The following is a 25,453-nucleotide window of genomic DNA, read 5'->3' as shown; positions in this document are numbered from 1 at the left end:
GTCTTTTAGTGGCCTACTCTGCCTATGAGAAAACATAGTTATGCCAAACCCAACGAGAACCATCGGCCCAGTCTTCTCATTCGAGATACGTGCTTCCCTTCATGCGAAACACGAGAGCTTCTCGCATTAAGCGAGATAGATGGATCTCTCGCGTCGAACGATACAGTAACGGGCCGGCCCATTGACGCAAACTTAAAACAAGAAATAAAGTGGAGAGAAACTGGGTGCACTAGGGTTCGAACACAGGATCTCTTGGATGAGAGAAAGCGCGACTAGCCATCTACTCCACATTGGGCCATAAGCTAGTAGGGCGGACCTACTTGAAGTGAAGTAGTTGGGGTTTCTGTGATCCGTGACCAACTAGTAGGAAAAGACCTATATTTTGTCTTCTTCATTTTTCTTTTTCTTTTATCATCTCTTTTATTTTTTTGGTTTCTTATTTCTTCCTTGGTTTTCTTTTTTTCGTCCTTATATTTATTTAGTTATTTTCTTCTTTTGGTTTCTTTCATTTATGGTTTTTATCTGTTTTTCTCTTCCTTCTCATTTTCTTCTTTTTTATTTTCTTTCTTTCTGTTCATATTTTAAATTTTCCTTTGTTTTTATTGGTTATCACAACTTTTCTATTCTTTTTTGCATTTGTTTGTTTGCTTTTTATTTTTTGTATTCTTTCTATTTTCATTTTTTTGTTTTTCATTCTTTCTTTTGGTTCTCATAATACATTTTTCGCATACATCAAGGACATTTTTCTAATATATGTTTGACATTTTACAAATACAAGTTTAACATTTTCTGAATACATGGCCAACATTTTTTCTAGACACATTTTAAATATTTTTAAATACTTGATTAACATTTTTCAGATACAAGATTAACATTTTTTGTATACACATTCAACATTTTTTCTATACATTTTAAAAATATTTTCAAACACTTGATTAACAATTTTCAAATTCAAGATTAACATTTTATTAATATATGGTCAACATTTTTTATGCATATTTGACATTTTTCAAATGCTTGATTAACATTTTTTTAAAACAATGTTACATTTTTTGAACACATGGTCAACATCTTTTATACACACATTCAACATTTTTTAAATACCCATTCACCTTTTTTTCAAATGCTTTATTAACATTTTTATATACAAGATCAACATTTTCCATCATTTTTAATACATGGTCTATTTTTTTGTATAAACATTTAACATTTTAGAAATGCTTTGTTAACATTTTTTAAATACTCGTTCAACATGTTTTAAAATGCCTAATTAACATTTGTATATACATGATAAAAAAATTCATCATTTTTTAATACATGGTCAACATTTTTCTATACATATTTAGCATTTCCAAATGCCTGATAAACATTTTTGAAATACTTGCTCAACATTTTTTTCAAAATGCTTGATTAACATTTTTATATACATGGTCAAAACATATCATCATTTTTTTAATACATGATTAACAGTTTTTGTATACACAATCAACATTTATTCAAATGCTTGATTAACATTTTTCAAATATCTATTTTATAGAGCAATTTTAGTATATATATGTATGTTTATTGATTATCTAAAACTACAAAAAAAAAGCAAAAAAAAAAAGAGGCGATGGCCTGCCGCGGGGTGGGCCGGGCCATCTAACTCGCGTTGAGCGAGTTGGCGGAAGATGTACGCTCAAGGCAAGATATAAAGGCGGCCCGCGGGAAACACCCAGGAGAGCTTCAATCAAAAAAGAAAAACCCAGCAGGGCAGGCCAGGAGCCCCACCGCGGAAGGCACGCAGCCACGCACGTGCTTCCACGTGTCACGAGCCTTCACCTAAAAGTCACCCCGCCCTCCGCGCGTACCCAGATCCAGATCCCGCGGGTTCGACAAAAGACGGCCACTCCGCAGAAATTATCGAACCGCACGGAAACCTACCCAAATCCAATGACATGCGGGCCCGAAAACCTTGTCGCCCCACGAAACATCGTCAGACAGCGTGCGATCCTTGTCCAAACAGAAACCTTGTCGAACAAAGTCAAAGAGCGGCCCCCTCCACGTCACGTCGGCCCCGGGGGGCCCCGCTCCCAGATCTCCCCGTCCGCCCGTCCGATCCCCGCGAACCGACGGCCAGGATCCGGCAGGCACCGCCCTGGAACCCCCCGCACCTATAAATACCCACCAAGAGAGCGCCCACCCCGCGCGCGTCAAGTCGCATCCAACCGAATCGTTTCGCTCCGTCCCGCTCCACTTCGGGTCTCGACCTCGTGCGCAGGATCCAGATCCAACTCCACTTCGGGTTCGGGCTCGGGCTCGGTCGCTTCGGCAAAGGAAAAAGGATTGGCAGCGCGACGAGACGACTGGAGGCGCGAGGAAAGGAGAACAAGAGAGAAGAAAGAGGAGGAGAGAAGATAAAGGAAATAGGATAAGGGGGAGGCGACTCGAACCCGCGGCGGCCACCGCGCGCGCTCTCCAGATCCGGCGCAAGTCCAGCTCGCTGCCGCGCTCACCAAGGGAGAAGGACGCCTCGCTCCGGGATCCCGACCTAGGGTTCCCCGCGCCTCAGATCCAGCCTCCAGGTCCGTGCCTGCATCCTCTTTCGCTTCGAATCTGTTCGGCTGTTATGATTTGGGGGTTTTCGCTTTCGGGTCGGTAGGCGTCTGGTTCTGGGCGCGAATTAGAAGATTTGAGCGTTAGGCTGTCGGATTTGTGCTATATCGCTCGGTACGGATTGGTAATGTTAGGGTTTTGCTGCAGAGCATTTGAACACCTGTAAATTTCGATTTGTGTGTTTCCATTTAAATCCCGGCAAGGTTTCAATTCGTTGTGTGTGTGTGTGTGTGTGTGTGTGTGTGTGTGTCTGAAGATGTTTGTCATTATTCAGCAGATCTGTGCCACCTCGCTGGCGCCTGGTAACATGACACCAACGGTCCTCATGGAGTTTGCGCCGCAGAGGCAGATTAAACGGAGCTATGATGAAATGGCCTACCGAGGTGTGCCCCGTGGGTATGCAGAGACTGTTGGCGAGTCAGGCAGCCCTGTTCGTGTTGACTCGCAAGATTCGTCTGCGCCAAAACGCAAGTGCATCAGCCTTAACAGTGATGGCTTTGGAGTGAAGCGGGAGATTTTTGTCCCCTCTAAGATGTCATCGTCTGAGCGGCGGTACCTTCGCAAGAGATTCCGCTCAGAGCTTGATTCGGTCCGGGATCTCCTTAAGAAGCCAGAGATTTTGGCCATAATGCCTGCTAGCAGGGCACCTGCGTACTCATCCTCTGCTGCCCCTCGAGCTAAAAAAGTGAAAGGGGGGAGCCATGTTCTCCGTGGTGCCAAGGGGCGCTTCTTGCCTACAAAGCCCCGGCCTGAAACATCCATGGTGTTGCCCAAAGCTACGATTCTGCAGATGTGTGAAGGTATTCTGAAGAAGCTCATGACTCAGAAATGTAGTCATATTTTTAATGTTCCGGTAGACGTGGAAAAGCTGAACATTCCAGATTATAATGACATTATCAAGCACCCGATGGACCTTGGGACCATTAAGAAGAAGCTAGATTCTGGTTCCTACACAAGGCCATCTGATTTTGCAGCTGATGTCAGGCTGACCTTTAGCAATGCGATAACTTACAATCCTCGAGGGCATGCAGTGCATGATATGGCCATTCAACTGAATAAAATGTTTGAGTCTAGATGGAAGACAGTTGAGAAGAAGTTGGCTTCTGCTGCAACGAAGCCACATGTTGAGGTTGATAGGGCCGACTCAAAGAGGAGAAAGACCCCTCCTGTTGACCGCAGTGACTTGTCAATAGAGCGTGTCAGGCCAACTGAGATTATGAAGCCGAAGATGACATTTGAGGAGAAAGAATCCTTTGGAAACTGCTTAGCTTCTTTGTCCGAGGAGCCAGAATTATTACCTGGTCACATCATTGATTTGTTACAGCAGTGTATTGACAACAACACAGATCAGCCTGGGGATGGAGAGATAGAGATTGATATCCATGCACTCAGTGATGATATACTATTAGAACTGAAGAAGCATGTCGACAAATATTTGCAAGAGAGAGATAACCAGCAGAAAAAATCAGAGCCCTCTGAGAATTGGGCTGTGAACGTTCCTGGCCTCAGTCACTTGTCCACAAATCCCTGCAAAGGTATTTTGTCATGTACCCTTTGAGGTTCTCAAAGATTTAACTTTGACACCATCAATGCACTTACTAGAGATTGACTTTTTTGTGCACTCAGGTGGTGAGCCTATTGAGGAGGATGTGGACATTTGCGGCAATGCATCCCCTATATTGATAGGGAAGGATCCTCAGATCAGAACTAACAAATGTGGTAGTCCAAGTAGTTCCAGCAGTGACTCGGGATCTTCATCCAGCGGTGTGTACATATGAGTTTTAGTTATCTATATTTGTGTTTTGCCATTGGGTATATCCTTGTAAAACATGTTTCTCTTCATGCTACTGCTCTTTACTACTTTGACCATCTCTATATTTCTCTTCTCATGTTCATTTTATAGAGATTTGTGCTTATGTCTAGTCCATATTTTTGTTTATGTCTTTGGCTAAACGTCGTTGAAATCTGATTTTACGAGTTTACATAATGTAGTGAAGCAAAAGTTGAGAAGCAAACTTTTTTACTGTATAGGTGAACCATCTGAAATTCAGAATATTATATGAGATTGACATGTGCTGCAAATTTGTTCTTTTCATTTATTTTTTACAACCAATATTATCTCTCAGGAGACGTAGCAGAATCCATAGAAACTTAATGAAATAGTTAAAATATCAAGATGTCAGTGTCACCCAGGATGACAGAGTGTCATCCTGCAATTGTCTCACACTTATTCTTAGTGAACTGATATGTGGTGCAAGGGCACCATAGATGCTTTTTAGAAATTAGTATTGGAAACTACAGATTCTTTGTTCCAATTAATTATTTATAAACAGTCAGTCCCAGTTGTCTACAAGACCCTACTGTATATGATATATTTATCACGGTTTCTAGTCCTCAGATCGTATTTCCTATGCTGGTAATGCAGATTCTGACTCCGGCAGTGATACTGAAAGCGAATCAGAAAAGGTTGGTAGCCCAGCAAAGCTTGCGAAGGTACTTTGGCAATTTTTTACTGGGTGATCCTTCATTTAAGCCAGTTAATGCATAAGAACTATCTTAGTAGTGAAGATATGGACCTATGAAGTATGTTAGCAGGATTAAACCCGCCGGTTCTTTCTCTCCTTAGCTCTACATTCATCCATTATTCGCTTGTCATTTTCTTTACCGCCTCTGTAGTCACCAGCCCTTCTGTTCCCTCCTTGTCCAATTTATTTCTGATAGTACCACACCTTGTCAGTGTCCACTGTTAGCTTCATAGCTTGTATGGTTGTCTCGCTTTAGGCAGACTGTACCAGATCACATAACGGGTGATCTCTGTGTCAGTGTCCGCGGTTAGCTTTGTAGATTGTACTTCATGGGTTGACTCGCTTTAGTCAGACTGAACCAGATCGCAGAATGGGTGATCTGGTTGTTTGGATCTTTACGATACACTGGGTCAACTTTGATCAGTAATCATGATATCCAGTTCTACTAATGTTGTGGCAAGAGTTTATTGTTTCATTTCCATTGACTGGCCAACCTCTTATATGTGCTACCTTGTTTCGTTGCAATAATTGGTTTCTTCTTTGCAGGTTACTAAAATACCAGAACAACCTGCAGAGCAAGAAAAGAGTGATGTTATTAACCCTGTTGATGCTAACCGTAAGTTTTATCCCCAATACCCCTTTGGCTACATGTTGCGAGGAATCTGCTATTATTTGTCATATACTTAACCAATTACCACTGGTTAAATCACAGACACTGCCGGTGATGTGGAACTCCGTGAGCAGGACAATGAGTCCAAGGCTGCACCTGAGGGTAAGCATGATTATGTAAGCAGGTTCATATGAGACCACTAAGGGGTCTTGGTGCATTGATCTGGTCGGATCATCTGATCCTTTCCCAATGAATATATAGGGGAGAATGCAAAACTCGACAGGCAAGTCTCCCCGGACAAGCTCTTACGAGCAGCTCTTTTGAGGAGCCGTTATGCTGATGTTATTGTTAAAGCTCGTGGGATTCTCAGCCAGGTTTGGGAGCTTTTACATCTACTCCCTCCGTTCTGAATTACTTGTCTTGGATTTGTCTAGATACAGAGATATCTAGCACTAAAATGAGTCTAGATACATCCGTATCTAGACAAATCCAAGACAAGTAATTCGGAACGGAGGGAGTAGCTTTCTTTCCTTCATTATTCGTTGCACCTCTTTCTGACATGTAATTACGAGCTCAGGGTGAGGGTGGAGATAAACAGGAGGAGCTGGAGAAACTGCAGAAGGAAGGTAAAAAGCATATACATCTGTTTGTTTGCTGCAAAGTAGTAAGCTCCTGCCTTTTCTAAGAATTGTCTTGCCTATGGACACAGAAAAAGAACGGCTTTTGGCTGAAGGTAATGCAGCCATGGAAGCTCGCAGAGCTGAAGCTGAAGCTGAATCTAAGCGTAAGCGGGACCTTGAGAGGGAAAAGGCTCGTCAGGCCTTGCAGGAGGCAAGTGAATGAACTGCATTTGCTGGTGCTATTGACTCATCTTTTGTCTTGTTGCTAAAAGTTTGTTTAAACCCGATGCAGATGGAGAGAACTGTAGAAATTAATGACAGCGTCCATCCCAAGGACCTAGAAATGCTTGGTACAATCACCACGGAACATATTGTAAGTTCTGTTGATGAGACGAGTCCTGAGCATTCCCAGGATGGCATGCCCAGTTTTCTTCCTGGTTCTGGCAGCATGTTGGAAAAACTTGGACTATTTATGAAAGTAGATGAGGACGAAGAGGAAGATGAGCCATGCAGTTTTCCTAGCAGCAAAGATGTGGAGGAAGTAGAGATCGACTAATGTCTGTTGACATGTTAGAGCCTTCTCGTCAAAGACAGAACAATTGCCTGTTTCAGCTTGATGAGGGAAATTGTTGGGTAGCTGTGCACATATCAGACATTTTTTTTTGAAACGGTGCACCGGATTCCCTCATCATATTTGATGGCGCTGGAGGTGTCAAGTCATGCTTGCAGGATGCATGCCCTTGGAAAGGGAGGATAGAGATCGAGGCCACCATGTTATCCTGCACGGCCCTTGGAAGGGAGGCTAGAGATCGAGGCCACCATGTACAGCTGCAAATGAAAATGTGAGTTCATCTCTCAGATGAACTATTTCTCCCAGAATGGAGACGTTGCTGGCAGCGGTTGTCGGGTGTATTATGATCTGATAAAGCTCATGTAGAGCCTTGGAAATACAGGACCAAATGGTTCTGTCACACTGCTCACCTCCATCTGCACCGTGATCCAAGTGTGTTTTCCCCTAGCTGCTAGTTGTTTCGTCAGCATAGCTTGCCTTTTTAGTTTTTGATGTTTTGTTGCTTCCTGCTGTAAATTCAAATTTTGATGTAGTCGAGGAAGTGCTTTAGTTGTTTGCTGGGCATCTGTGATGAACAGCTCCTGCTATTCTTGTAACAGGAAAAACGTGTGCAAATGTGATAATACTAAATTTAGTTCAAAAATGTTGTGAACTCCCTCACATTCATGTTCGTATTAATTAATTTTGCTGCAAAGAGATCACGTAAGCAGAGATGCGTAGCGGAGGCTGGAGAGACTACTCAAAGCGTGAAGCAGACTCGTTTCCTGAGCGAGGCGTATGGACCCCGTCGTTTTCTAATGATATTAATTTTCAGGACATTTAAACCTGGGCATCTTAGTGCATCTTTAGCAGATCCGCTAAAATCACGTCTCTAAAAACAGTAGACGAGGGTTCCTCTTAAAACGAATTTGCGGTACCATTTGTATGTCACCAACAGATCCCGTATAAGTGAACCAGCCTGTGGTTGAGATGGTTAGGTGGATAGTGGTATCCCCAACCCATCATGACTTCGTAAATCTCAGGATGATATGCCGGCTCAGTCTTTCGGAGGTGCTTATAGGGGTAGGGTGTGCGTGTGTGCGTTCATAGGGGTGAGTGTATGCGCGTGTATATGAGCGCTTGTGTCTGTACTGATGCTCAAAAAAAAAAAACAAATCCCGTATAAACTAATTGAATCAATTTATGGAAGGATCCATGTAAATAGTACTCTCTTCGTCCGAAAAAACTTGTCCCTCAAATGGATGTATGTAACTCCAAGTTAGTGGTAGACTAGAAGGGTTGGGCGTGTTTTGCAGCGCCATTGATGTTGTTGGGATTCTTAAATTTCTTTACTCACTATTTCAAAATATATGGTGTTCTATTATTTTTGAAAGTCAAGCTTGTTTAAGTTTCATCAAATTTGTGGAGAAATATACCAAAATTCATAATATCAAATCGGTGTTATTAGATTCATCATAAAATGAATTTTCATATATTTTGTTTAATATTGTTGATGTCGATATTTTTAGCTCTAAACTTGGTCAAAGTTAAAGAAATTTGACTTTTCAAAAAACTAATAGTCCTTATATTTTGACATTGATGAAATATTTAGTTTGGCCGGTGTTCGAGATGATGAAGTGTGTTGTATGTTTATTTATAATGAGGTTATTTGGTGGGCCTTTCGCGGCGTGATTCTGCGTTATCCGCTAATTAACCCGTATTTATATGGGATTTTTTTTGCATCGGTGATCGCATGCACTATATTCATGATATAGCATCACATGGTGGCACTTTTTTCTGGGTGATGGGAGTCCGTGAGGGGTTGATGTGTTTATATAGACCGGCTGCTACTGATTGATTTAAAAAATTGTTGGCCTGATTAAAATCGTAAACCAAATCCAAGATTGAATACCTCAATCGAATGAAAGAACTTTAAAATTAGGGAACATCGAGAATTAAAATAATTAAATGGGAGAGCTCCTTGAGAAATTGTTGACCCGATCAAAATTGGATGATCCAATTCTAAATTGAAGTATCAATTAATTGCGCAGCTTTAAAAATTAGGAAGTATAGTGTATTGTATAAAAAATGAACAAGAGAGTTTTGAGAAATTCTTGGCCCGGTCAAAATTGGTGATCAAATTCCAATTGAAGACTTCAATTGATTGTGAGGCCTTCAAACTTAGGGAGCTTAGTGATATATTATATACATCCATTTGAAGAACAAGCTTGGGACAAGCTTTTTCGGACGGAAAGGGTATAAAACATCCTCACACATAAAAAGCAATCGGATACTTGCGCGGCGTGCGGCAGTAGCAGCCCGCATCAAGGTCTGGTGGTCACCGGAGGCGCTCGAGGATGATCGCGCAGAGGCGGCAGGGATGGTCGAAAGACTGTGGCGAGAGTTAAAAGTTCCCTCGCAACAAAAACCGCCTCCAATTCGAGATATCTACGTGATGAAGCCCATATTTTAGAGGGATATGTAAAAAATTTGCTAGACGATGACGTTTTGTGGTACCAGATATGGACATTTCTTTTGCCTCGTACTGCAAAACAACCGTTATTCTACGGGGTCTTTTGCGGGATATGCTAGAGATGCTCTTAACAAATCCTGTAAAAACGCGTCCTGTAAAAACAATATATAGGCCCCTCGAACGAATTTCCAGTATTGTGCGGCATATGGCGCTACAGATCCCGTAAACCTGTACCGTAAAAATAATTTTCTACCTTTTCCCATGCTTCTTCTTTAGGACACATGCTTGGACGAACTTGAATTCCGGCCAGCCAGAACGCACGGCCATGACGCACGCATGCTCCGGCCAGAGCGCACGACTGCACGCATGCTCCGACCGGTCGTCCCAGGCTCGGCCGCCTACTTCGGCGACGCTCCGGCTGGCCGCTGCCGAGCTCCTCCGCCTGTTCGTGCGAGGCGTCGCTAGGCTGCCTGGTCCTAACATGTTTATAGGTCCCCTAAAAAATTACTCGAAACCTCCAAATATGATGTATGTATGGGATAATATACAGGGACTTGTAATTTTTTTATGGGATCCGCTATTTTATGGGATCTATTCGGTGCGTTATTTTCAACTTGTATTGCAATTTTAAAGGTTTGTCCACTTTTACATGATCTGCTAGAGTTGCTCTCGGTCCTCCCACGCCGTTAGTTAGTCTGGTTGTTTTTCGAACTGGGCTTTCCCCTTTTCCATTACTTTCATAATGGAAATACATTGTCTCAAAGTGACCAAAACCAGAAAGCTAGGGAAAGAGAAGAAGATAGCTCAGAGCAACACCAGGAAACCCACCGTCCGCGCCTATCATCAGGACAAGTCCATGGGGCGGAAAGCTGTTGTCACCCAAACCGCACTACGAGCAACTGTAGAGTACTGCACTATTACAAAAGGAAACATAGACCCAATAGACACCCAACATATGGTCCAAACAGTTCCAACAACAACATCATCTTTCCAGAAGCATCAGGGAACCAAAACGAAGACGACCACCCGTTTGACGTGAAGATGGTATACGTTCACTTGGGCCAATATCTTCACGATCAACCTTGTCTGGAACTGGCCGGTCACATAACAACATTTGGGATGCATTCTCCTTCAGCATCTCCGCCCCTTTCCTCACCACATCCATCATCTCTGGTTTCTGAAGCCCTATCCAATACATTAGAAAACTAGAAGACATAAAAACAATCTCAAAGGGAGTATTTATCCATTTGAGCTGAAATGTGGCATGATTCCGGGCAAGACAAATAGCCCAACAAATTGCTGCTAGCCCAATAGTGTAAAGATTATCAAAACCAGGCAACAAAGCATAAACCCAAGCATAGTATTGCCATATAGAGTTAGGGCAACAAGAGTCCCTAACACAGACCCAACATTCCTCCACACCACTCTAGCTATAGGAGATAGGAAGAATAAATGTTGGGCCGTTTCCAACTGATCACAAAATGAACAGCTTGGGTTCCCAGACCACCATCTTTCTTTCATGTTATCTCTGGTCAGAATAGCATTCTGAAAAACCTACAACATAAAAATCTAAATTTTAAGAGGGATGTTGGCAGCCCAAATCCATTTAAAGCTAGACCCAACAAGATCCTTTTCCACCCACCTATACATAGACTTAGTAGTATACACCTTAGAGTTTTCTAACTTCGAGTACACCTCATCAGGGAGCTCACTTTTCTTTAAGCTCAAAACACCCTTCTTCACCTCTTCCCATTGGTTCATCAGATCAAGGGACAACCTTCTCCTAAAAGAAGATATATGATTCAATGTTCCCATTTTGTCTATAGTACAGTCTTGCTCAACACAAATATCAAACAATATAGGGAATTTGTCTTTAAGAGGCATCCTACCATCCAAAGTGTAGCAATATCCCCTCTATTTATTTTAATCCCCCTACCAGCCATATAGTAATCTTTGACTTCCAACAAAGGGAATCACTAACTCTTTGTTTCACCAGAGCCACAGTGGACCTTTTCAAGTATTTTGCTTTAACAATATCCTGCCAAAGCCCTTCTTTTTTGTCAAGTTTGCACCACCACTTCACCAACAACCTTATGTTTTGTTTTCTCAAGTCTTCCACCCCAGCCTTCTTTTCTTCTTAGACCTGCAAATTCCGCTCCACTTCACCATATGTTAACCCCTCCTTTTACCTTTACTATGCCAAAATAATTTTCTTTTGGGTTTGTCTCCAGGGTGGTTTTGTTTAACAGAAACATAGACATGTAGAAGGATGGGATATGAGATAAGACAAAGTTTAATTTGATAAGTATTCCACGCATAGAAAGAACCTCCCCTATCCAAGCCTCACATTGGTTCACAAATTTATTGTCAAAAACAAAAGCCAATAATTGCACACTAATACAGCGACGTGCTATACAAACGATTTTTAACCCCTTTCCACGACGGCGTTTGGAACCATTGCCAAGTGAGTGTGGGCGATAGGGGGGTCCTTCCCACACGACCCATAAACCGTCGGGGATAGGCCCTCCTGGCACACAAGCTGGCTCATGTTCGATCGGGCGAGGCATCGAAACCCAATTGTTTCCGTCCGTATGTACACCCCACATGGTGAATCCCAGAAAAACACATCCGATTGTATGTATATCACACACAATTTTGTGTGTGGAAACGTTTGTGCAAGGTGGCCTAACGCAAACAGTTCTCTGCCGGAAGCCGTGTGTGATTGTTAGTTGATCGAACACGCCTACTTTCTAGAAACCATGCGTGTTGTTTGAGTTCATCGCCCGCGGTGCTATCTGAGTAACCGTCTGCAATAGAAAACCCCAAGAAGCAGGGTAATTAGCCTATTATTGATAATCCATGTACTAATCAAATTGATATTTCTCATAAAAACACACCAGATATTTCATATCCATATAACAGCAACCAGGATTTCATAATCGAATTACATCAGATAGCTTCGGCACTCAGTTCCGCCATTACACAACAGCATCAAGTTTCACATGCAACATCAAAAACCTATGGAAAGTAGCATCATACATGGTAAATAGACAGATGAATCTCATCTTGGAAACTGCAGAAGCGGAAGGCAAATGTTGAGCCTTCAGTGATGTTGAATGTCCTTGCAACTTTAGGCCAGTGGCTATGGATAATTGCCCGCCCAACCTTCGTCCTCTTCAGCAAGACTTCAATATTGTACCATGGGTGTTGAATGAATACCTTCCTCGCCTCTTGACCATGCAGGTGGTTTGAGAGGTAATCATCGGTGAACTGCTTTGAAAAGTACTGGAAACAAAGATATGCAAACAAGGTAAAAGAGTTAGTACCATCCTATAGTTGACTGATGGCGCAAGCGGTAAAAACAAGGTAAAAGAGTTAGTACCATCCTATAGTTGACTGATGTCTTCTTCATTGTGCAAACAAAGATCTTGCTGTTATTCTTCACAAGTTTCTTCATCCTAACAATCTTTCTGAGTTTCTTAACTTGACTGATATTCATGGACATCTCATTTCCCCATATGCAAAATGGGTCGAACAGTGGGTCTAAAACTTTGATAGCAGGACCTACATGTGCAAGACCAAATTGTAAGAAACCTAAATATTAGAATGATTCCTGCAACTGCACAATAATGTGCTATTAGCCAAAGGACCATGCTTGAACAAACCTCAATGGTAAACCGCATTGTCTCCCATTGTTTCCCTGCAACACACATAACAAAGATCTTGATCAGGTTAACTGAGGGTTGTCATACTATCAATAGAATATGTATTGAGTACATCCAAATTTGATTTATTTCACATGCATAACAATGCAAAATTGTACCCACAACAAATGAAAATCAAATTGCAGAACTGAACCAAATAGTTAAATGGACAACAGACCAAATGAGCCAAAATAGTTAACTAAGCACGACATTGCAGAATAGAAACATGTACTAGAAGATAAGATAGTTAACAAAACAAAGAATGCTTGAGAACACTACTACGAAATGTAGCAATTGTTGGACCAAACTGTTAACTGAACATTACATTGCAGAGGACCAGTGTTATCTGAACATTACATTTCAGATCACCAAATTGTAACTGAACATCAGATTGCATATTAACATTACAGAGGACAAATCACTAGAAGGCATTGGCGGTGGCCTCAAGAAAATAGAACAAACTGTATTTTAAAGTAGACAACCGCGTTGCGGTGTTGACGGTGGCCTCAAAGACGAGGTGCTCCTCCAAGATCTGGCGGTCGGCACGCATGGCAGCCATAGCGACCTCGTGTGCGCGTGCGGCTGCAATTTGCTTCTCCGCTGCCAGATGCTACTGAGCTCCACGTTATACTGCGTGCAAAATGGCTATGGGCAACACTTAATTGGAGGAGGGGGACAGTGATTTCGGCGGAAGGTGTCGCGCCGTCGGTCGGGGCATGTGGGACGGGAAAGGAGGAGGATGGTGTGGGTGGGGTGTGGATTACCTGACCATATCGATGAGGCCGTGCAACAAGAAGAAGGGTCAGCGGCGAGGAGGCCGCGCAGCAAGAAGAAGGGTAGACAGCGAGGAGGCGGCACTGCAAGAAGAAGGGTCGCCAACAAGGAGGCGGCGGTGCAAGAAGAAGGGTAACCGGCGAGGAGGCGGCACTGCAAGAAGAAGGGTCGCCGGCGAGGAGGCCGAGCTACCAGTAAGCAGCAGTGAAGGTTTGAACTTGGAAAGCAAGGAGGAACAGTGGAAATGTGGCTTTTGGTGGGAGGGAGGGGGCGGGGAGATAGATATTTCCGCGGTGGCAAAAATTTTTCGCTCGGTGCCGCGAGAAACTGGCGCGCAAGTGTGGTTCAAGCGGGGGCGATGGACTGTAGACGACGAAGCTTCCTGCGCAAGCTAGACAAGACGGTGCACCAAGATATTTTATATCGCATCCCACATGATTCTTTCTAGTAAACTGTTTGTGGTATACCTGATTTTTTCATTATGTTTTGAAAGACAAAATGGTGTTACGGAGGGAAAGGATGGTGTTTGAATTGCTAGAACATTTATGTACAGTGAACATGCAACTACATGAGTGTCGTGTTTAAATTTGGAATTATTCCGGGTTTGTTTGGCATTTTTATGGATTAATTGAGTTTCTCGGCATTTAATGTGCATAATTCAAATTTGAACTACAAGCACATGCTCCAGTGCCCCAAAGTTTGTTGAAAAATCACATGTGTGTCTTTGGGTGAATTTATAGGTCCCATGCAAGAAATGGGAATGAAATTCAAAAAAATCTGGGCATCATGGTTCGGTCGGGAACATTGAGAAACCTGGTTTTTAAATTCCTGGAAATTCAAAACTCGCCTGAAAATCATGAAACTTGGCATGGTGTCATGTCATGGCACCAACATGTTGTGGTAAAAAAGTTGGCCGCATTTGGACAAGTTTTTGGTATAAGCTTCTTGCAAGCCGGAGCTTCTCTCAAGAAGACTCGTGGTTCCCAAGGGGACATGTATCACCTTTGTGTTCGAAACAATATACGCTGCCCCCCCTTATTTTTTTACAGAGGCAACATAGAACTACATGAGTGCCGTGTTAAAATTTGGAATTATTCTGGGTTCGTTTGGACTTTCTTATACATTAATTGAATTTCTGGTCATTTAATATGCATAATTCAAATTTGAACTACAAGCACATGCTCCAATGCACCAAAGTTGGTTGAAAAATCACACGTGTGTTCTTGGGTGAATTTCTAGGTCCCATGCAAGAAATGGGAATGAAATTCAAACATCTGGGCGTCGTGGCTCGGCCGGAAAGATTGAGAAACTTACTTTTTTAATTGATGTAAATCCAAAACACGCTTGAAAATCATGAAACTGGGCATGGCGTCATGACATGGCACCAACATGTTGTGGTAATTTTTTTGGCCGAATTGGGACAAGCTAGGGTATAAGCTTCTTGCAAACCGGAGCTTCTCTCAAGAAGGCTCATGGTTCCGAGAGGAACGTGTCACCTCCGTGTGCAAAACGACATACGTACACTACCTTCTCCCGCCTTAATTGTTTTACACAGGAAGATTGGACCAAATAGAAGTATCATGCTAATTTTTTATAATTATTCCAGGTTCGTTTGGCCTTTTTATACATTAATTGAATTTCTGGTCATTTAATGTGCATGATTCAAAATTGAACTACAAGCACATGCTCTAGTGCACCAAAGTTGGTTGAAAAATCACATGTGTGTCCTTGGCTTAATTTCTAGGTCCCATGCAAGAAATGAGAATGAAATTCAAACATCTGGGCGCCGTGGCTCGGCCGGAAAGATTGTGAAACTTGGTTTTTTAATTCATGTAAATCCAAAACACACGTGAAATCAGGAAACTTGGCATGGTGTCATAACATGGCACCAACATGTTGCGGTAATTTTTTTGGCTGAATTGGGACAAGCTTTGGTATAAACCTCTTGCAAACCGGAGCTTCTCTCAAGAAGGCTCATGGCCGCGAGGGAACATGTCACCTCCGTGTGCGAAACGACATACGTACACAACTTTCTCCCGCCTTAATTTGTTCACACAGGCAGATTAGACCAACTAGAAGTATCGTGCTAAATTTTGGAACTATTCTGGGTTCATTTGGCCTTTTTTATACATTAGTTGAATTTCTGGGTATTTAATGCACATAATTCAAATTTGAACTACAAGCACATGCTCCAATGCACCAAAGTTGGTTGAAAAATCACATGCGTGTCCTTGGGTGAATTTTTAGGTCCCATGCAAGAAATGGGAATGAAATTCAAACATCTGGGCGTCGTGGCTCGACCGGAAAGATTGAGAAACTTGGTTTTTTTAATTCATGTAAATCCAAAACACGCCTGAAAATCATGAAACTTGGCATGGTGTCATGATATGGCACCAACATGCTGCGGTAATGTTTTTGGCCGAATTGGGACAAGCTTTGGTATAAGCTTCTTGCAAACTGTAGCTTCTCTCAAGAAGGCTCGTGGTTTCGAGAGGGAACGTGTCACCCCCGTGTGCAAAACGACATACGTACACTGCCTTCTCCCGCCTTAATTTGTTTACACATGCAGATTAGACCAAATAGAAGTATCGTGCTAAATTTTGGAATTATTCCGGGTTCGTTTGGCCTTTTTATACATTAATTTAATTTCTGGGCATTTAATGTGCATAATTCAAATTTGAACTACAAGCACATGCTCCAGTGCACCAAAGTTGGTTGAAAAATCACATGTGTGTCCTGGGGTGAATTTCTAGGTCTCATGCAAGAAATGAGAATGAAATTCAAACATCTGGGCATCGTGGTTCGACCAGAAAGATTGATAAACTTGATTTTTTATTTCCTGTAAATCCGAAACACGCCTGAAAATCATGAAACTTGGCATGGTGTCATGATATGGCACCAACATGCTGTGGTAATTTTTCTGTCCGATTTGCGAAGGCGCACACATTAAAAATCAACAAAGTCATTTTGGAACAAGTGTTGTCACGTTACAAATCGGAAACACAACTATTATTGAAACCGTGGGCGTTCTACTTACCAATTACGTGCCGCCACGCATCCCTTTTTTTATTGGCTAGGAGGTGTCGTGCGGGGTAGCTATTTGAGTACGGGAGGCGTGCGATCAGACCCCTGCGTGTGTTCATCGGGAGGAGAGCCCTTTGATCTCTATCCGCCACGCACCTCCCTCCCAACGTCTCCATTAATGGTGCCCCAGCCCCTGTTTCACGGCATGGCTATCTCTCACTAGGCTGAGATTTAAGAGAGAAAAGTGAAAATCTGAAAAGAAAGTTTTGCACGGATCTTGATGTAAGATTCGACGGACCTATATAGCATCGACTACGACTTATAGCAAGCATGATGAATATAAGGACGACAACAGTGGATAATAATTGTCTTACATATCTAGGAAGATAACTAAAAAAGCCACATACGGCTACGCCCGAAATACACAATGGCAAAAGAAGAAGGAAGACACATACAACGATCTGGCTCGCTGGTCTCTACTTTCTTGATGCGCTGCAGGTCACGGAGACTAGTTCTCATGGAGAGCGGCAAGGATCTCTTTCATCAGTTTCATGTCCTTAATACGCTGCTCGGAAGCAACCATGGATTCCTCCACCAGCCTTTCGCGCTCGATGCAGAGCATGGCATTCTCGTCCATAAGTTTCTTGACAATGACACCCGTCCTCTTCAACAAGGCAACGGTCTCCTCCACCTGCTTCACCCTTCCGGCGATTTTTGCCCTCAGCAGGTTGCGCTCTGCCCGGAGTTGTTCAAATGAGGCATTCAACTCGTCCTGCAGCTTCATCCAACCGGAGATCTGATCCATCTGGCTATAGACGATCGCATGCATGCGCCTGTAAGAGTCCTCACCTGCCCGCGAGAGATTTTCCTAGGCCGCCGCGATGCGGGAGGACATCTCTGCTGCTTCCGCGGCGCGACCGGACCAGTCTGCTGCATCGACAGCGCGACGGGACCTCTGTGCTGCTTCGGCAGTGCGGCGAGACCTTCGTGCTGCTTCGGCGACGCGGCGGGACATGTCGGCTGATTTTACGGCTAAGCGGGACATCTCTTGTGCTTCTGCTTCCATGCTCGCCTCTCCGTGGTGGTAATCTCTCGACCGAGAACTCAATCTGTCCATGGCAGACACCAGAGAACGATGCTGAATGACTTGTTTGCTTTTGTGGATGAGGAGTTGCGGAAGGAATGTGCAGTCATCTTGGCATAGTACTGTATTTATAACCGAGTACTAATATGCTTCTAAGTGGGAACCCATTTAGGTTTTGATTGGTATGAACAGATTTGCAATTCGGAAGGTGACGGGACACATGCTCAAAATTTATTGACGGTTCTATAATTTCTAAGTGCGGTACTATTCCCGGACTGCGTAACATGTGCACGCTTTCTCGGCCGTGTACGCGGTGTTTGGTGCACCGCAATAGTCAATGTCAGCACACGTCTTGTTCCAAGAACCATGCGCGCTCGTTATTACCGTCGCGCACGCTTCTTTTAATTAGAATGTGTGCCCGTCTAGCGCACACACGTTGATCTATCTAACTGTTTCTGTTTGTTATGGCTAATCGCAAACAGTTCATCCGCGTGAAGTGTATGCCATCAATCGCACACACCTTTGATCTGGCTGACCGTCTCTGTTCTGTTGCCTAATCGCAAACAGTTAATCCTTCTGAAGCGTATGCCCTCAATCACACACACCTTTATCTAGCTGTCCGTTTATGTTGTTCCGCCTCATCACAAACAGTTAATTCGATTGAACTTTATGCCGTATATCGCACACGCCTTCATATGGCTGCCCGTTTCCGTTCTTCTTCCTCATCACAAATAGTTCATTGAACTGAACCGTATGCCGTGCATCGCACACGCAACTAAAATCTGAACCGTGTTTGATGCACCCGTCATCGCAAATGTTTTGCACATTTTTGACGGTTTTCTTACATCATCGTTTGCGATTATTGCATCGCACACAGTTTCTCGAAGGGTCTCTGATTGCAGTGTCGCGTTAGCAACATCCTGCAGTAGTGGCATTGGATCCCATCATAGCTAACAGACATTCCCAAGTATTTAATAGGGAAAGAGCCTATTTGACAATTAAACATCTCAGCATACAGCTATGTGGTTTCATCATCAACACAAACTGAGAAAATTTCACTTTTAAGAAAGTTAATCTTGAGCCAAACATGATTTTAGAAAGATATAATAGCAATTTGATGTTGAGGGCATTCTTAGGTTTATCTTCAAAACACAATATCGTATCGTCCGCATATTGCAAAATGGCTACCCCATTAGGAATCAAGTTAACCGCCAAACCTTTAAACAACCTATTTTGTTGGGCTTTAAGGACCAACTTCATTAAGTAATCTGTAGTAAGGTTAAATAGGAAAGGGGAGAGTGGGCCCCCCTGGCGCATACCTTTCAAACTTTGAAAGTAAGGTCCAATCTCATCATTCAGCTTCACACGAACCGTGCCCACTACTAAGATTTTTCTAATCCACTCAATCCATTGAGGATTAAAACCTCTCATTTTATGACAATCCAACAAGAATTCCCAATTTACTTTGTCATATGCTTTCTCGAAGTCTAGTTTAAGCACAATTCCAGTTCTTTTCCTAGCATAAGAGTGATGAAGGATGTCGTGTAAACACAAAATCCCATCCATGATATCTCGTTTCTTGACCAAAGCATTTTGATGTCTACTAAAAAGGATATCAACAAAAGGTTCCAGCCTAATAGTAAGAACCTTAGTAATCAGTTTATAAATGCAACGAAGCAAGCATATAGGGTGAAACTCTTGAATTTTGTTAGCACCAACAATTTTAGAGAGGAGGGTAATAATCCCATAGTTCAACCATTGAACATCAAGTTTGTTATCATGGAACTACTCAAACAACAACATCACATCATTCTTAACTATTGCCCAATGGCATTGAAGAAAATTCAATAGGGATGTTGTCCAAGCCGGGGCTTTATTTGGTTTCATGGAAAGCAGATCATTCTTAATCTTAGTTTCAGAGAAAGGTCTAGTAAGGATAAAATTATTGATTTCAAAAAGTTTCATTTGGTTCCCACATATTTTCACCCAATTTGCACAGGTTCCCATCAGCAGGCCCAAAAAGGTCCTTATAAAAGTCCGTAGCATGTGCAAGTAGGTTCTTGGCCCCTTCGACCACCGTTTCGCCACAACTAAGAGAGAAAATAGTGTTTTTCCTCCTCCCCCATTCACAATCCTATGAAAATACTTTGTATTTTGACCCCCTTTCAAGAACCAATTTTCAAGAGATTTTTGCAACCAAGCAACTTCTTCCTCTATCAGGAGATGTGCAACTCAACCGAAATCTCAACTTTCCCGCAATACAACTCAGGGGAAAACACATCAGTTTCTTCGAGTCTTTCTAGGTGCTCCAGTTTCTCTCTCAACAATATTCTTTTTTTATAGAATTCCAAAATATATTAGAGCCCCATCCCTTGAAGAATTTCTTAAATCTCTTCAACTTGATATTTAAAATATCAATTGGATTATCGGAATTCATAGGTTTCACCCAAACCTTAGCAACTAAGGGAACGAAATCAGGATTTTTCAGCTAACTCAAATCAAATCTAAATTCCCTCCTCTGCACATGAACAAGAATAAGATCCTCAGTATTTAAGAGTAGGGGACAATGATCTGATACCTCTTTTACAAACTTCCTAACAAAGGTAAAAGAGAATTGGCTCTCCCAATAATTGTACATAAGAATCCTGTACAATTTCTCAAGGGTAGGATTGTGTTGTTTATTAGACTAGGTGTATAGGCCACCATTCATGTGCACCTCTCTTAGACAAAAAGAATTGATAATGGAATTAAAAACCTCAGAAGAATGGCTCAGTCTAGTTTTTTTATTCTTCTCACCAGCATGTCTAAGAATATTAAAATCCCCTCCCACAATATAAGGACATGAAATACTATTGCACATGTTAGACAACTCAGTTAGAATTTCCACTTTAAATTCCTCATGTGCAGATCCATACACTACTAGGATACATTGTTTTGTTTTTCTACATTTGTCCCACATGTCAAACTTCATGATATACTTGCCTGCAACACAAGAACTAATATCTAATGTATTATTTTTAACACCACATAGGATACTCGAGCCTTACCAATAGAAAGAATCCACTTCCAACAGAAATGTTCCCCATGATCAAATTTCCTCAAGAACTTGGAGGAAAAATATTTTTACATTTTTTCTTGAATGCCAATAAAATCCAGACTATACTCTCTAATAAAATCACCCGATTTATCAGGAAGCATGGTAGCACCTGCATTACAACTCACCTGATTTTTCTGACTTCTAGTAAGAGGTTTAGATATCACAACATTCACTTTCTTTCTTTCTTTTTTCCTGGATCTCACAGTAGTAAAGTTATAATCATCTACTTCACCATCATTCATCCAGCAAAAAATCTGGTCATTCCTGGCTGTTGGATTTCACCTCCTGGACATTCCTGGTCATTGGATGACTATCGAGTCCTATGCTTAACTCCTGTATTGGTCAGGTCTTAAGGCAGAGGTAAAAAAATAGTGCTTTTGGCCATATGGTGCGCAACGGATTAGTGCGAGCGAAGTGAGACTATGCGGGGGCGGGGCGACAACACTGCCATCGGCCTCCTTTTTCTCCAACGTACTTGCATCAACTAAGAGGTGCTTCCTCTGGCATCCCTTTCCATCGCTACGTACCGGCCCGACAACAACTGATAATGACAACAATCCCTCCCTTTGGCAGCCATGCTTCTCTCTGCTTCACGTATTGTGTTGCTCACTGGTGAATTTGCTCTTTTTGGACTGGACATCTAGGAGCGTGCCACCACGCCTGGTCTTTGTTTGTAAAAATGTCTTCTGTCCAGGTACATTATTTTTTTCCTTCCATCATTTCAAAGTTTTGCACTGTGTTCCTATTCATTCTGTGTTGCATATTCATTTTTCCATGCAATGTAGGGGATTGTTCTGGAGCTTCCATAGTTCATATATGCCACAGGGGGTAATTTCATAGGGTTATCCCTTTTCCTACTTGTATTATCTAGAGTAATGAAAGAGCTTTACCAGAGCATTGGATTTTGATCTGCACACATAGTTATTATGTTTTTCACGTCATCCATGAAACATAAAATATGATGATACTATGTTGCATGTACAATAGTACATAAAGCTGCTTGGATTTGCGTTGTTAAAACTTGTTCTGATTTCCTCATATTGTGCCACATAGATATATGTGGTTTCAAGCTTTGGGCTCGCTTCCTTCTACTCCCTCTGTCCCAAAATAAGTGACTCAACTTTGTACTAACTTTGGGACAAAGGGAGTTGATGGGAATGAAATATGAAAATCAAAATATTTCCTACGAACACCCAAGATCTATCTAGGGGAAGCATAGGAACGAGAGAGGAGAGTGTGTCTACGTACCCTCGTAGAACAAAAGCGAAAGCGTATATAACACGGTTGATGTAGTTGTTCTCTTCGCGACCCGATCACGATCCAACCAATCTAGTGCCTAACGGACGTCACCTCCGAGTTTAGCACACATGCGGATAGATGACATCTCCCCCTCCTTGATCCAGCAAGAGAAGGCAGAGAAGTAGATGGTATCACAACCAGCATGACGACGTGGTGGTGATGGTGGTGGTGGAGACAGAATAACGGCAGGGCTTCGCTAAGCGAAAACCCGTGGACGAGAACTATGTCGAGAGGGAGAGATGGGGCAGAAGTCAAGGACAATGTATTGCGCCCTCTCCCCTATATTTATATGTGTGGGAGGGCTGGAAGTCCAGCCCTACTCCTAAGACGAGTTGGCACCAAAGGGGGAGAGGACTTGGACTCCAAGTCCAATCCTATTCCTACTAGGACACCCCCTTTTCCCTTCCCTAGACACATGGGCTTTTGAGGATTTGGTGCACCTAGACCAATAAGGTTAGGCGCCTCCACTTAGCCCATGCCAGCCCTTGGGACATGGTGGACTCACTTGTGGACTTCCGTACCCCTCCAGAACCTTCTGGAAGCTTCTAGGTACAATACCGAAAAAACTGCACCTTTTTATGGAACCCAAAATATGACTTCCCATATATAAATCTTTACCTCTCGACCATTCCGAGACCCCCCGTGACATCTGGGACTCTGAAAAACATTCGGTTACCAATAATCAAATATCCCAATACTACTCTAGGGTCAAACAAACGTTAAGCGTGCGACCCTACGGGTTTGGGAGTCATATAGTCATGATTGAGACACCTCTCCGGTCAATAACCAATAGCGGGACCTGGATGCCCGTATTGGTTCCTACATATTCCATGAAGATCTTTTATCGCTTGAACCACGATGTCAAGGATTAGGTTAATCCCGTATGCAATTCCCTTTGTCCGACGATATGTTACTGTTGGAAATATGCCCTAGAGGCAATAATAAAGTGGTTATTATTATATTTCCTTAATCATGATAAAGCTTTATTATTCATGCTCTAATTGTATTGATCAGAAAGTTAAATACATGTGTGAATACATAAACAAATACCAAGTCCGCAGTAAGCCTTTACTAGACTAGCTCGTTGATCAAAAGATGGTTAAGGTTTCCTGACCATAGACATGAGTTATCGTTTGATAACAAGATCACATCATTAGGAGAATGATGTGATGGACAAGACCCATCCGTTTGTAGCAACCCGATCCCAATGGATCTAAGTCTCTGTGCTTAAGTGTCATCCTTGGATCGGTATGCTGCTACACACAGTACTCAAGGAATTATAACATAGTTCAGTCACACACTTATTACATCGAGGTCCTCATAAAGAGTATTTATTACACAAATAATATGGCTGAAGGCCATCTAACCAAAATAACTGTGGAAGCTTCGAAGATAAATGAGTCCATCAAACTCCAACGGCATAGCTGAGTGCATGACAACGACCTAGCACACCTTATTCTTCGTCGGTAAAGTCTGCAACATGAGATGTTGCAGCCGTGTAGGACAGCACATGGAATATGCTGGCAGAGTTTCACTGTAGATCAAATAAATGCAAGAAACTATATCTACATGCATATTTGGCTGGTGGAGGCTCTAAGTATTTTTTTTTGCATAAAGCTAATTTTTCCCTACAACAAAGGAATAAATTTTATTTACTACAAAGTTATACAAATATTGAGAAGGTTCCTCCAACTCAAATCCCAAAATTAACCAAGTATCATCATTAAACCCAACACATTAATTAAAGAGTGATGAGATCAACATAAATATCCACTTCTAGATACTTAAATTGTCCATAACTGGGGACATGGCTAATCATGATTAGTTTATACACTCTACAGAGGTTGCGCACTTTTCCCCACAAGACTCGACCACATCCATGATCGGAAGATCGAGACATGATCTTTCTGAAGCATTAACTCTCTACTCTGGGTAGACCGGTACACCTACTTTCCCCTACATCTGCTAGTCCACCTCTTCAAGAGCTCACACAACTTACTAAACTATGCTAGAGCCCATAATGGCTTGTGGCTGCACACAAAAGTTTCTAGGCATGAAATATCATATGATCCCTTTGAGCCAGGGTGGAGAATCGAGGGAAAATCACACGGGTACTCCGGGATTCCCATGGGCAAGCACTGGTTTCCCCAGGTGCCCCAACCAATCCACCCAGATGTGTATTAAAGTTGCCACCTTAATGTTGTCCAAAATTATTATCTCATGAATAACACGATCCAATCCCCGTCTACGAGCATGGATAAGCAATAAGAGCATAATGTGTATTCCCGGGGTGATCAAAGGTGATAGGTTCCTACATCATAAACTACAACCAAACCACATGTTCCCAATCCTACTCATGCAAATCTTTGAGGGGCATAGTAAAAACTGGGTATTGAAAAGTATGATCAAAGTGTAATTTGCCTTACTGACGATCGGAAAACTCTAGAGATTCATAGTAACAAGCCTTGCACTTCAGAAAATCTAGCGTAGACAAACAATAGCATACATAAGCACTCAGGCAAACGATGCAAAGAGAAAACGAAGAAAAAAAATCCAAAGAAAACTCAAAAACAAGCAAATAACTAATCTAAACAGAAAACAAATTTTAACAACATTATACTTGTGTGGATTAGATCTTAACAGTAGGTACATGTGATTAGCTACGATTTGCAAAAAGAATCAACTCAAACGGAGCTACGAAACTCAAAATACGAACAAAACAAGATCAAATTCAAATCTGAACTAAACTCGAATTTTAAATTGTCAAAAACATGTTCAAGTTGGTTTACTAGATAGATGAGATCACTCTGAAGATTTTGGCATTGGTTTCGTCGAATTTGGACAAACGAGTAAAAAGTTACGAGGGTTTAAAGATCAGGGGCTAAACTGCAAAGAAAATATTCACGGATAGGTCCCTGGCCGAAAACTAAAATAAAAAAAAACTAGCGAACGAACATTTGCTAAAGAATCTAACAAAATGAATACGTTCACTACAGAAACTTAAAACGACGAACGTTCGCTAAATAAGCGGAACCGGAAAAAAACATATATGTGATCCTAGCCGTCGGATTGAAATCCGACGGATGAGATTAGATCGG

At 42.2% G+C, this 25,453-nt stretch overlaps 1 protein-coding gene across 2 annotated transcripts; it reads left to right on the top strand.

Moving 5' to 3' along the window:
* Positions 1-2,193: 2,193 nt before the first annotated feature.
* Positions 2,194-7,581, top strand: LOC119321984 (transcription factor GTE10-like). Of its 2 annotated transcripts, XM_037595484.1 has the most exons (10): positions 2,194-2,564; positions 2,870-4,130; positions 4,222-4,359; positions 5,021-5,088; positions 5,667-5,736; positions 5,833-5,892; positions 5,992-6,104; positions 6,308-6,356; positions 6,440-6,561; positions 6,643-7,581. In XM_037595484.1, exons 2-10 carry the CDS (start codon positions 2,903-2,905, stop codon positions 6,904-6,906), a joined length of 2,112 nt encoding a protein of 703 aa, XP_037451381.1. In that variant the 5' UTR covers positions 2,194-2,564; positions 2,870-2,902; the 3' UTR covers positions 6,907-7,581. The 2 variants fall into 2 exon arrangements, with proteins under 2 accessions (XP_037451381.1, XP_037451382.1); XM_037595485.1 differs by lacking the exons at positions 6,440-6,561; positions 6,643-7,581 and having other exon boundaries at positions 5,992-6,123; positions 6,249-6,356.
* Positions 7,582-25,453: the final 17,872 nt, after the last annotated feature.

This window comes from Triticum dicoccoides, chromosome 6B (genome assembly GCF_002162155.2).
Source record: "Triticum dicoccoides isolate Atlit2015 ecotype Zavitan chromosome 6B, WEW_v2.0, whole genome shotgun sequence".
Lineage (NCBI taxonomy): Eukaryota > Viridiplantae > Streptophyta > Magnoliopsida > Poales > Poaceae > Triticum > Triticum dicoccoides.
This window is presented reverse-complemented; position numbering and strand designations above follow the sequence as displayed.

Bases quoted from the DNA above. Each gene is read 5' to 3' on its own strand.
- LOC119321984 (XM_037595484.1), top strand. From the start codon at position 2,903: ATGACACCAACGGTCCTCATGGAGTTTGCGCCGCAGAGGCAGATTAAA. The intron at 5,737-5,832 runs GTAAGTTTTATC...GTTAAATCACAG, and splicing joins TAACCCTGTTGATGCTAACC to ACACTGCCGGTGATGTGGAA. The intron at 5,893-5,991 runs GTAAGCATGATT...ATGAATATATAG, and splicing joins GTCCAAGGCTGCACCTGAGG to GGGAGAATGCAAAACTCGAC.